Source organism: Macaca fascicularis, chromosome 6 (genome assembly GCF_037993035.2).
Source record: "Macaca fascicularis isolate 582-1 chromosome 6, T2T-MFA8v1.1".
Classification (NCBI taxonomy): Eukaryota; Metazoa; Chordata; class Mammalia; order Primates; family Cercopithecidae; genus Macaca; species Macaca fascicularis.
In genome coordinates, this window is record NC_088380.1 from 158,726,930 (window position 1) to 158,739,717 (window position 12,788).

The window sequence follows — 12,788 nt, forward strand, 5'->3', positions numbered from 1 at the left end:
GCTAAGACCGGAAGGGTAAGAAGGAGCCAGGCATGCAAAGATCTTTCTGGGCAGAGGGAACAGAATGTGGTAAGAACCTTTGAAACTTGTTGCAGGATTGGAAGTAGGAGAATTCTGTGATCCGATTTGCGTTTTAAAATGATTCTTCTAGCAACTATGGGAAGTGGTAGGGGGCACGAGGAGGGGAAGGAAGGAGACCAGTTAGGAGGCCATTTGGTCAAGCAGGAGAGAGATTATGCCAATTTTAACTAGGAGTTGAGAGCAGCAAAGTGGGAAAAAAGTAGATGGATTTAAATTTTATTTTTGTGATTCAAAATGTCTGCCTCATTCAATCAACTGATCCCAGGATGGGTTGACTTTGACTTATGACTAAATGACTGCTCCCTAGCCAATGTGTTAATATTTATGGTTGGGTATAAACGGATTATTTTTTTAAAGATGGATCTTGCTCTGTTGCCCAGGTTGGAGTACAGTGGCACAATGATAGCTCACTGCATCCTTAAACTCCTGGGCTCAAGTGATCTCCTCTCTCCTCAGCCTCCTGAGTAGCTGGGACTACAGGTGCATGCCAGCATGCCCAGCTGATACTTTAATTTTTTTGTAGAGATAGGGTCTCACTTTGTTGACTAGGCTGGTCTTGAACTCTTAGCTTCAAGTGATCCTCTCACTTCAGCCTCCCAAAATGCTAGAATTATAGCCATGAACTCCCACACTTGGCTATAAGGGGCTTTTGATCTCCCTGTGTGGTAGCTGTTTTCTTGTATCTTGAGGTCTTATTTGCAAACATCCAAAATGATAGATGACCAAGGTTTTCTTGTGACACAAGTCCTTATAGGACTGGACAAATCCTGCCGTCTAAGTTCTAACCAGGCCTGACCCTGCTTAGTTTCAGAGATTAGATGAGATTGGGTGTGTTCAGGATTGTATGGCCATAGACAAGGACTGCACAAATCCTACTGAGCTTCTTAATGACCAAACGATGCTGCAGAAGACCAGGATGAGGTCATGCCCTCACATGGCCCTGGTGCCCTTGGCTCTGCCACTTCCCACTGCCCTCTTTCTTTATGCTCAGCACATGGAGTAGGCCAAGAACAGGCCCTCAGGAGTCAGGCAGCCTGGGGATGATAAATGGCACAGCCAGTTATTGGCTGGAAAAATTTGAGTGAATCAAGCTTCTCTAAGCCTCAGTTTCCTTACGTATAAAATGGGATTGTTGTACATAAAATAATTCCCATAATTCACTAACCACAATTACCTGACTTTCAGAAAAGTACTCACTAAATGACAAACACCAATACTAAAACCTCACATTCTTTTCACAGTAGAGCTTTTTGAAAGGCTTATCTTCATGCTGTCTTTGTTTCAACTTATCCTTTGCTTTCTGCATGCCCCTGAAATTGCATTCCCTAATTCTATATACTTACCCTCCCTTCCCCTATCCCCCACTGCCAAAACTACTAGACGATACTTTCTTTTCTTATTTGACTTTTCTTTCCTCTTTTGGCACTATTGGACACACAACAGTTTTTTGAAACCCTTTCATCCTTTGGTTCATCCCTTGAAACTGTTCTCTCCTGGAAGGTTTGAACATGGGAAGTACCATGACCAGATTGCTGCTTTAGAAAAATCACGCAATTTGGCGCTGATCAGTTTAGAAAAAAGAAAATAAGAAAAATAACTCAAAAGCACACAATACAACAGTGCCTGGTACACACATATTCAGAGAATTATTATTAATAATTTACAGAGAATTATTATTAACCTCTGTGTTCCACAGCATCCTGGCATAGCTCTGTAATCTCACCCATCCTACTGTGGTATTATCTTGTTTTCCTTGAAATAGACTCCTTGAAAGCAGAGACCTCCTACTCACTGATGTCTGGTTCCTGTTTACTTCTGGTACCATGGGAGGATTATACTTCTCTTTGGGCAGTGCCATGTGACTTTCCTTGGATAGCGAAATGCAAGCAGAAGTCACTCCTAGGTGGAACACATTTACTTGCCAGTTGTTATGGACTGAATGTGTCCCTCCGAAATTTATATGTTGAAGCCTTAACCCTCAGAGTGACTGTATTTGAAGATGGAGTCTTTAAGGAGGTGATAAAGGTTAAATGAGGTCATGAGGGTGGGGCCCTAATTCAGTAGTATTTATGTCCTAATAAGGAGAGAAAGAGGTACCAGATCTCTCTCTCTCTCTCCTTGCATAGAGAAGAAGCCATGTGAGGACACAGTGAGAAGAAGGCTGTCTACAAGCCAGGAAAAGGGCCCTCATTAGAGACCAACTCTGGTGGCACCTTGAGCTTGAACTTCTAGCCTCCAGAACTGTGACACAATAATTTTCTGTTGTTAAAGGCATCCAATCTGTGGTACTTTGTTATGGTAGCATGCACTAATACACCAGTGTTCAACCCTTTGGTGTATTGTTCTCTTGTGTGGCAAATGTGAAATTGTGTATTGTTATGGAAATGCAATGCTGAGCTACTACCTGAGGGAAAGCAGCCCTGGAGAGCCCCTAGATCTGCAGCAGACTTTAGATGAGCGATAAATGAAACATTATTGTCTAAAGATGTTAAGATTTTGGGGATTTGTTACTGCAGGAAAGCCTAGCTTATAGGACTAAAACAGAACTCTATCTCTAGAGCCTAATGCCAAATTTAGCAAATGTAAGACCTTAATTAATAAATGCAGTGGAAAGAACAAATGAATGAAGAGAGACCAGTAAAAATAAAAACAAGCAAAAAACAAAAGTGAAAACACAACAACAACAAAAAATTCCAAAACCCAGAAGGGCATTTCCTTATGTTTGGGTGTTGGTGTCCCCACCCAAATCTAATCTTGAATTCCCATGTGTTATGGGAGGGACCTGTTGGGAGGTAATTGGATTATGGGGGTGGGTCTTTCCCATGCTGTTCTCATGATAGTGAATAAGTCTTAAAAGATCTGATAGTTTTAAAAAGAGGAGTTTCCCTGCACAAGTTCTTCTCTTGTCTGCTGCCATGTGAGACGTGCCTTTTACCTTCCACCATGATTGTAAGGCCTCCCCAGTGACATGGAACTGTAAGTCCAATAAAGCTCTTTCTTTTGTAAATGCCAGTCTTGGGCATATATTTATCAGCAGCATGAAAATGGACTAATACAGTAAATTGGTACCGGTAGAGTGGGGCGATACTGAAAAGATACTTGAAAACGTGGAAGTGACTTTGGGCACTGCTGAAAACATACCCGAAAATGTGAAATTAGGTAACAGGCAGAGGTTAGAACAGTTTGGAGGACTCAAAAGAAGACAGGAAAATGTGGGAAAGTTTGGAACTTCCTAGAGACTTGTTGAATGGCTTTGCCCAAAATGCTGATAGTAATATGGACAGTAAAGTCTAGGCTGAGGTGGTCTCAGATGGATATGAGGAACTTTTTGGGAACTGGAGCGAAGATGATGCTTGTTATGTTTGAGCACAGAGACTGGCAGCATTTTGCCCCTGCCCTAGAGATTTGTGGAACTTTGAACTTCAGAGAGATGATTTAGGGTTCTGGTGGAAGAAATTTCTAAGCAGCAAACCATTCAAGAAGTTACTTGGGTGCTGTTAAAGGCACTCAGTTTTATAAGGGAAGCCGAGCATAAACGTTTGGAAAATTTGCAGCCTGACAATGTGATAGAAAAGAAAAACCTATTTTCTGAGGAGAAATTGAAGAAATTTGCATAAGTAACGAGGAGCCAAATGTTAATCCCCAAGACAATGGGGAAAATGTCTCCAGAGCATGTCAGAGGTCTTCACAGCAGCCCCTCCCATCACAGGCCCAAAGGCCCAGGAGAAAATTGTTTCATGGGCCAGGCCCAGGGTCCCTGTGCTGTGTGCAGTCTAGAGACTTGGTGCCCTGTGTCCCAGCCACTCCAGCCATGACTAAAAGGTGCCAAACTACAACTCGGGTTGTTGCTTCAGAAGGTGGAAGCCCCAAGCCTTGGTGGCTTCCACATGGTATTGAGTCTGTGGGCGCACAGAAGTCAAGAATTGAGGTTTGATAACCTCTGCCTAGATTTCAGAAGATGTATGGAAATGCCTGGATGCCCAGGCAAAAGTCTGCTGCAGGGGTGGGGCCCTCATGGAGAACCTCTGCTAGGGCAGTGCAAAAGGGAAATGTGGGGTTGAACCCCCCACACAGAGTCCCCACTTGGGCACCTCCTAGTGGAGCTGTGAGAAGAGCGCCACTGTACTCCAGACCCCAGAATGGTAGATCCACTGACAACTTGCACTGTGAGCCTGGAAAAGCTGCGGACACTCAACGCCAGCCTATGAAAGCAGCCAGGAGGGAGGGTATACCCTGCAAGTCAAAGGGGCATAGCTGCCCAAGACCATGGGAACCCACCCCTTGCATCAGCGTGACCTGAATGTGAGACGTGGAGTCAAAAGAGATCATTTTGGAGCTTTAAGACTTGACTGTCCCACTGGATTTCAGATTTGCATAGGGTCTGTAACCCCTTTGTTTTGGCCAATGTCTCCCATTTAGAATGGCTGTATTTATCCAAAGCCTGTACCCCCATTGTATCTAGGAAGTAACTAACTTGCTTTTTTTTTTTTTTTGATTTTATTTTATTTATTTACTTATTTCTTTTAGACAGAGTCTCACTCTGTTGCCCAGGCTGGAGTGCAGTGGCACCATCTCGGCTCACTGCAACTTCTGCCTCCCGGATTCAAGCAATTCTCCTGCCTCAGCCTCCGAATAGCTGGGACTACAGGCTCACATCACCATGTCTGGATAATTTTTGTATTTTTAGTAGAGATGAGGTTTCACCATGTTGGCTAGGCATGAACCACTGTGCCTGGCCAACTAACTTGCTTTTGATTTTACAGGCTCATAGGTGGAAGGGACTTGCCTTGTCTTGGATGAGACTTTGGACTGTGAACTTTTGAATTAATGCTGAAATGAGTTAAGCCTTTGGGGGACTGTTGGGAAGGCATGATTGGTTTTGAAATGTGAGGACATGAGATTTGAGAGGGGCCAGGAGCGGAATGATATGGCTGTGTCCCCACTGAAATCTCATCTTGAATTTCCATGTGTTGTGGGAGGGGCCTGGTGGGAGGTAATTGAATTGTTGGGGCAGGTCTTTCCCAAGCTGTTCTTGTGACAGTGAGTAAGTCTCATGAGATTTGATGTTTATTATAAAGGAGAGTTTTCCTGCACAAGCTCTCTCTTTGCCTGCTGCCATCCACGTAAGATGTGACTTGTTCTTCCTCGCCTTTCACCATGATTGTAAAGCTTCCCCAGCCATGTAGAACTGTAAGTCCAATTAAACCTTTTCTTTTGTAAATTGCCCGGTCTTGGGTATGTCTTTATTAGCAGTGTGAAAATGGACTAATGCAAAGTCTCTGCTTTGGCTGACTAGTTTAGTAGTAAATAATCTTTTATATTTCTATAGCATTTACTAATGACTTGCATACCTATTACTCTGTGTGATCCTATACACCATTCTTATAGAGCCAGGTACCTGGGGGAACTGTATCTCAGAAGTGTTACATGGTGGCAGCGTGAGAACTCAAACCCTGGTCTCCTGACTCCTGGTTCAGGTCTCTGTCCATTGCCCCTTAACGTCAAATAAGGCCAAACTTGTGGACTGTAGTTGCACAGGCTGTCATCAATCAGCAGGGGTCCTGGCCACCGTGCACCTGTCTTGTGCCAAGCTAGCCTGCTCCTTGGCAAGAGAGGCTGGAACACATGTTCTAATAATGGAAATACTAGGATTCATGCCCAAAGGATGTCAACACTCTCTCTCTCTCTCTGTCTGTCTCTCTCTCTTGTGTTTATATACAGTTTTACACAAATTCCAGCAATATATAAGTCCCTTAATGTGCACACATGTATAGTCATACTCCTGTACTGATACATTTAAACACTCTTTTACTTATTCAGTTGTATTCATATGCACCCACATTCACATTCACATGCACATGCACATACACACACGTAAACATGCCTACTCAAATGCAGATACATACTTAAATATCTTTTTATATATTCACAAATATCCACATACAAATACCCAAAGAAAATAATACACTCCATGCACATTCGTTCTTAAGTACTTTCATATCTCCCACATATATGCAAACTCACGGATACATGTGTATTCATATGTACAGATTTCCACATATACAAATATAACCACAGAAATACACATAGTTATATCCATACCTATAGATGATCATACACATTTCTCTTTGAAGTTACATGTCTACACATGTTCAAATTAGCATCACATATACACACGTCTATGTATGCCACTGCACAATTCCACAGTCCCACAATATACACCTCCACATACACACTACACAGATCCATAGATGCTCCAGTGCACACACTTATGCACACGTGTCCAGACAAGCTAGAGGTTTTCATCTGAGTTTTAGCTCTTTGTAGACTACCAGAGGGGTTGCTCTAGATCAGGACTCTCTTTCCTCTTTTCCTTTGTACATTTCTTTCTTTTTCTTTTTCCTTTTTTTTTTTTTTTTTTGAAGCAGTGCCTCACCCTGTCTTGGACCCTTGGTACCTTGCCCAGGCTTGAGTGAAGCAGCATGATCACAGCTCACTGCAGCCTTGACCTCCTAAGGCTCAGGTGATCTTCCTGCCTCAGCCCCTGCTCCAGGAGTAGCTGGGACTACAAGCATGTGCCACCATGCCCGGCTAATTTTTTTTTTTCTTTTTAGTAGAGACAGGGTTTCACCATTTGCTCAGGCTGGTCTTGAACTCCTGGGCTCAAGCAATCTGCCCACCTCGGCCTCCCAAAGTGCTGGGATTATAGGTATGAGCCACTGTATGTGGCCTCCCTTGTACATTTCTGTTTCAACTTTTACCTTCCTCTTGCTGCACAGACTCAGAGAGAGTCCTGGAGAAGGTCAGATAAAGGACAGGCAGTCTCAGCCCTCTCCTTGTCAGGACTGGATAGAGACCCCTGTTGCTTTGCTGGCTGCCTCTCTGCTCTCAGGTCTGTTAGCTCCGGTGAATAAAGCCAGATCCTGGGAGGCAGGCAGTTAGGCCTGGGGACTCCAGCTGTTTATAGAGCTGCTATGCACTCCTGCTGTTTCTGGAGAACAAACACAGCCTGGAAAGTTTCTGACACCAGGACGATGTCCATATTACCTTGGACCCGTGGTACACACTAGCTCTTTGTGTGGTTGGAGAGGCAGAGCCCAGGCTGGAAGTCAGGGAGCCTGGGCTGACCGTGCCACTAATTAGCTGCGTGTGTGTGTCTATGGGCAAGTGCAATCCTCTCTCTGGCCTCCAGTTTCTATGTCTGTTCAAGCTCAAGTTCCCTTTTATCTAATTCTCTGTGATGAAAGGAGACAAGGAAGGCCTAAGTAGTCCCAAACATTCAGGAATTAAATATTTACATTTGGCTTAGGAGACCATGCATTGAGTTCAAGTTCTACCCTTGCTACGTATTAGGAAGATAACTTAACTTTTCTGATCCTCAGCTTTCTCATCTGTAAACTGGAGATAACCTTTCCCACTTTATGGGGGTTGTTATCAAGCCTAAATTAGGTGGTGGATACAGAAGTGCTCTGTTCACTGTCTGGTGTGTAGCAGCATATAATAAGTTCTTCAAGAACAAGTTGTTTTTCTTGTTTTCATGCTAATACCAGTTTCCGAAAGATACTTTGAGTGACAAGAAAAGAGGCTTGGATGGGACAGGCATCCAAAAGTTTTGATTGGTGGAATCCAGAGGGAAAAGAAGCTGAAGGGAGGGGAACTAGTGACCACTGCAGACAGCGTCAGACCCGTGTTTCTATCACACGTGTTTCATGCTGTGTGACCTTGCTCAAATGACCTTACCATTCTAACCACCAGATTCTCTCTCCAGAAAATAGAGAGCCAGACTGGACAATTTCTTAAGTTTTTTTTTAAATCTGAGACTTTTTCCCCATATCATCTGTAAAGTAAGTTAAACACACAAATAATTAAGAAGCCAATGGAAAAAAATCATAGTACATAAGCCTTCATTTAACATCATCAACAGGTTATTGGGAACAGACTTTTAGTGAAATGACATACAGCAGTTTATCAAATAATGTTGTTTTGTTATAAGGTTGACGAGAAAATTGGTCTTGTTATAGTCATTTCGTTGAAAGTTGCAGGTTGTAAGAACCTATTGGTGATGTTAAGTGAGATCTTACTAGATTATGAAATGTGCAAGCTTGGAAATAGCACCCTCTGCCCTACTTTGGTTTAACTGTAATAAATAGGGAGAAAACTGTGTCATTTATGGTCTACCTTCAAGGCAGCACATCATAACTGATCCTTCATTTCCTGTCAGAAGATTATTTCTACTCCAGAGGACCATCTCCTCTAGGGTCCTTTGTTGATTATCTCCATTATCATTACTTACTATTTTCTCTTAAGGGGAGCGGGGCATGGCATGATATTGGGTTGGGTTTCCACTTTTGATGCACTTAGACTGTTGCTTACGTGTACTTTGTAGGTCCTGGTACTCCAGTTTCTTTAGTTGGTGCTCTTTGGAGTTACAGCAGTGTGGCACGGCACAAACACTTATCTATAGGTTATGAGAACTGGATCTTAATCCTTGCACAGTCACTAAGTAGCTTTGTGATAGGATCTGTACAGATCTCCATTTCCTCAGTTGTAAAATGGGGAACATAGCATGCCTACTTTACAGAGTGGTTGTAAGACTACATATTTGGTGAAGGAATCACGTGAAAGTGTGAAAGTGAAAATGTGCTGAAAATGATAAATGGCATGTAACAATAGCTGGCTCATTGCATGTGTACTTTGTGTCAGGCACTGTGCTTCGCACTTTCCATGCTTTATCTCTTAATACTCACAGCAGGCCATAAGGTGGATGCTACCGGCATCCCTATTTTTAACAGATGAGAAAGCCAACTTTAAAATACCTTGGCCAAGATCACAGAGCTGAGCCTCAAATTTTGTCTGGGCATTGAAGACTGTGTCTAATTACTCTGCTACACTGTTTCTGTAGAAAGCAAAATGCAGCAGAAGTGAAGTCTGGAAAGGCAGTCAGAAGACGTGGGGTGGGAAATGGGGGGTGAGGGTTGTGGGGGTGGGGGTGGAGAGGAGAGGAGGAAGAAACCAAGGCTCAGAGAAGTCTAAGGATTGTTCAAGATTACACAGGAAATCATCAATGATAATGTTGGGACTGCAGTGTCCAGAGTCTCCATCATCATCACCATCATCAAAAATGTTTCGTGAGCCTTTACAAAGCATATACAATGATAACCATTTTTCTAGGCTGGGAATGGTGGCTCACATCTGCAATCCCAACACTTTGGGAGGCCGAGGTGGGTGGATCACATGAGGCCAGGAGTTCGAGACCAGCCTGGATGACATGGCAAAACTCCATCTCTATTAAAAATACAAAAATTAGCTGGGCCTGGTGGTGCATGTCTGTAATCCTAGCTACTTGGGAGGCTGAGGCACAAGAATTGCTTGAACCCGGGAGGCGGAGGTTGCAGTGAGCCGAGATCGTACCACTGCACTCCAGCCTGGGCAACAGGGTGAAACTCTGTCTCAAAACAAAACAAAACAAAACAAAACAATTTTTCTCTACACACTACACATAATAACTTAATGATATCAGTATGTTAATTACCATTGGGATTTTACAGATGAAGAAACTGAGGCTTAAAGACGTGAAGCAAATAAGCTCCTCGCAGACAGAGTGAGCTCAGTGTATGTGACTCCAGAGCTGGGCTTTTAGTCACCACAGGAAGTAAGGCTATATCTTTCTTTTTTAGGAATCTGTTTGAAGGAATTAGGTCTGTGTTTGGTCATTATTGGGAAATGAGTGCAGATATGTGCACTTGTCCTCAAATAACCAGGTCCTTTACAGAACCAGGTGGTCCACTCCCTGACTTGGCTTGATAACCATTTACCATTGAGGAAAAAGAGTGGAAGTGTCAACATTTACTGTACATATTATGATTAATACAAATGTCAACATGCTTCTGATCTTGGAGGAGGGGAGGAAAAGCAGAGGGGTTCATTAAGAGTGCTTGTAAGATATCCATTCAAAGGTGGAAAAAAAGTGGCTATTTATTTGACCTGGATATCCAGTGAAAAGCACCCATGTTTGTTCCTAGCTAACAAGTGGAACCATCTCCATTTGGAGATAAGAGGCCTGTTACTTTAGGGAGTTTCACCAGTTGTCCTTTGAATGTGGGCATGATCTTCTTGACCATATCAAGACAGGCCTGTTTGCAAAAGGACAGCTTCTAGACCATTTGCCACCTCATCTTGAACTCAGTGATTTTTGCCAGTCTGGGACTGAAAGGTTGGATGTAATCCCCATAAAGGGTTAGAACCAAATACTGGTTTTAATTGATAAGCAATATAATTGATTTGGTTTATTTATTTAAAAAAAACTGTTGAGTATCTGTTATTCAATCACTGTGCTAGCTGCTGAGGTTCCCACAGGAAATGAGACAAGAAACCAGCCCCCATATAACTTACAGTAGAGTGACAGGAGGGACACATAAGCAGGTTGGTACAGTGGTAATTGTAAGTGGCAAGTGCTATTGTGGAAACTGTAAAATGTGTCATGAGAATGGACAGAAGGGACCCATGCCAGCCTTGGGTGAAGAGCACACGTGAACTCACACACATGACGTGCATGTTAGAATGGGGAGGCTTTCTGTGGAAATAATTCTAAGCTGAGTCTTAAAGGAGAATAGGAATTGGCAAGGGAAAGGAGGCTGGAGTGGGTGCTTTGGGCAGTGGCCTAGCAGCAATCACCAGAAGCCTGTAAAGCAGGGAGTGAGGGACAACCTGGCTAGAGAGCTGTAAGCAATCGGTGCAGCTAGAGGATGCAGCGGGAGAGGGAGGAGATGAAGCAGGGTTATTCACAGGGAGCTTCCTCAACTTTGCAAAAGAATTTGGGTTTAACACTGAGGGTGATGGGGGAGCCATAGGAAGGATTTAAATCGGGGCAGTGGAGTGGTTAGATTTGTGTTTTGGAAAGGCTAGTATGGGAAAAGGTAGACTGGAAGGGGGCAAGTTGGAAGCCAGCGAGAACCCTTTGCAGTCATGTAAGCAAGCCACGATGGAAGCCTGAACTAGATTAGGGGCGGGTGGATGTCCAGAAATTGATAGGTTAGAGTTAACTTTAGGCTGCCCTGATTATTTTTTTTCACAAGCTAGATCACTTCCTTAACATAAATACAATTGACTTTTCTGTTGAAAAAGCAAAAAAGTCTGAGAAAAGTTTAAAAATACCATTATACTTATTCATAATTACTAATTTAATATTCACCCCTTGCAGACATTTGAAAAATATATAAATACTGTAGGAAGAAAATAAAAATTATTCATAAGTTTATAATTCAGAGATAATCACTGTCACAATTTTGGTATTTTTTTCCTAGGCATTTCTTCTAGTGTAATGGATTTATTTTAAACTTTTTTACTGTGAAAAGTTTTAAACATATTCAACAGTAGAGGAAATGTACAATTAACCCAATATACCCACTTCAGCTTCTATAACCAGCAGTCTTCTGCCATTCTGCAGTTGAATGTTAAACTTAAAAACAGGTCTTCACATTTTCTTTTACTCTAAAAATTTGACTTGTGTAATTTTGTTCTTGTAATCCTGGGCGTTTGGCAGGTGCTTACCCTGCTAGCTCTTTGGCAATTTTCAGATGTTATGTATTCATTCAAAACGTTTAATGTGACAGTAAAAACATCTGAGCCTCATGGTATACCACTGGAGACTTGAAAAAAACCCAGCTGATTCCCCACTTCCTTGATGGAGACCAATGCAGAGGATAAGTATTTCATGGAGAGATATCCCCAGCAGGAACTAACAGCTTGTGTTTTGACTACTCACCATGGTTGTCTCAGCAATGGAACCAAAGCTGTTGATGAAAATGTTGCAGCTCACGTTCACTGGGGGACCTGCCAATCAAGAGAGATTCCTGCTTAACCCCATGGCCATGGAAGAACCCACAGGGTAGGACTCATTCCCAGAACACTGACTTCTGGAATGGATCGCCTTTGGTGGAGGAGATCCTTGCTTACTCTCCACCCCACCCCCAAACACCTGGGATTCCCAGCTACCATTTAACATCTCTATGCCAGATTTCCTGGTCCCCAAGTGAGCACCAGGTACAGAACACCAGAGGCTGAGCTGAAATGTACTTTCATTAACACAGGATAATTCATCATCCGCCATATGGTTGAAATTCCTTCCCCAAGTCCCATCGGCTGCCTTTCAGCCACAAATTAGTGGCTGAAATATATTTATGGCTACAACATTTGGAGGCCATCTTGGGAATTACAAGGAACAGCAAGCTCCTTGCCTTGAACTTATGAACCAAGAATGATTGTCTGAAAGGCATTGATGGGAATTACCAGCTGAGGAATTCAGAAGGAACCTCCGGGGAAGTCCACAGACTTTGTTAAATACTTTCCGAGCAAGTCTTCTGAATCCTACTGCAAAGCGTAGGAAAGAAATGCAGGCTTATTTACTGCTTTGCTATCTCATTGCTAGAGGAAATGTTGTCTCACTGAAGCCCAATCTCTTCACTTTATACTATTAATTATAGCAGTTGCCATTTACTAAACATTAGGGGGGTTACTGCTGTGCTGAGAGTATTATTAACATCATTTCATTTCATCCTTTCAGCAACTCCAGGAGAAGGTATGGTTATTACCTTCATTTTACAGAAGAGAAAACAGAGGCTCAGAGAGGTTATTTGTTCATGGCTACATAACTAGTAAATGGGTGAGTCAGAGTTTGAGTTCAGATTTGTCTAACTCCAAGGGTGCTC

At 42.8% G+C, this 12,788-nt stretch overlaps 1 protein-coding gene and 1 long non-coding RNA gene across 3 annotated transcripts in view; one reads left to right on the forward strand and one right to left on the reverse strand.

Annotated features, from left to right (window-relative positions):
- Positions 1 to 12,788, forward strand: part of LOC141407091 (uncharacterized) — a 105,364-nt gene that overhangs the window by 58,093 nt on the left and 34,483 nt on the right. The window lies entirely within an intron of this gene.
- Positions 1 to 12,788, reverse strand: part of GLRA1 (glycine receptor alpha 1) — a 102,897-nt gene that overhangs the window by 51,936 nt on the left and 38,173 nt on the right. For both annotated transcript variants that reach the window (XM_005558329.5, XM_005558328.5), the window contains exon 3: positions 11,846 to 11,913. In XM_005558329.5, coding sequence (XP_005558386.1) covers positions 11,846 to 11,913 — 68 coding nt within the window. The remainder of the gene's footprint in view (positions 1 to 11,845; positions 11,914 to 12,788) is intronic.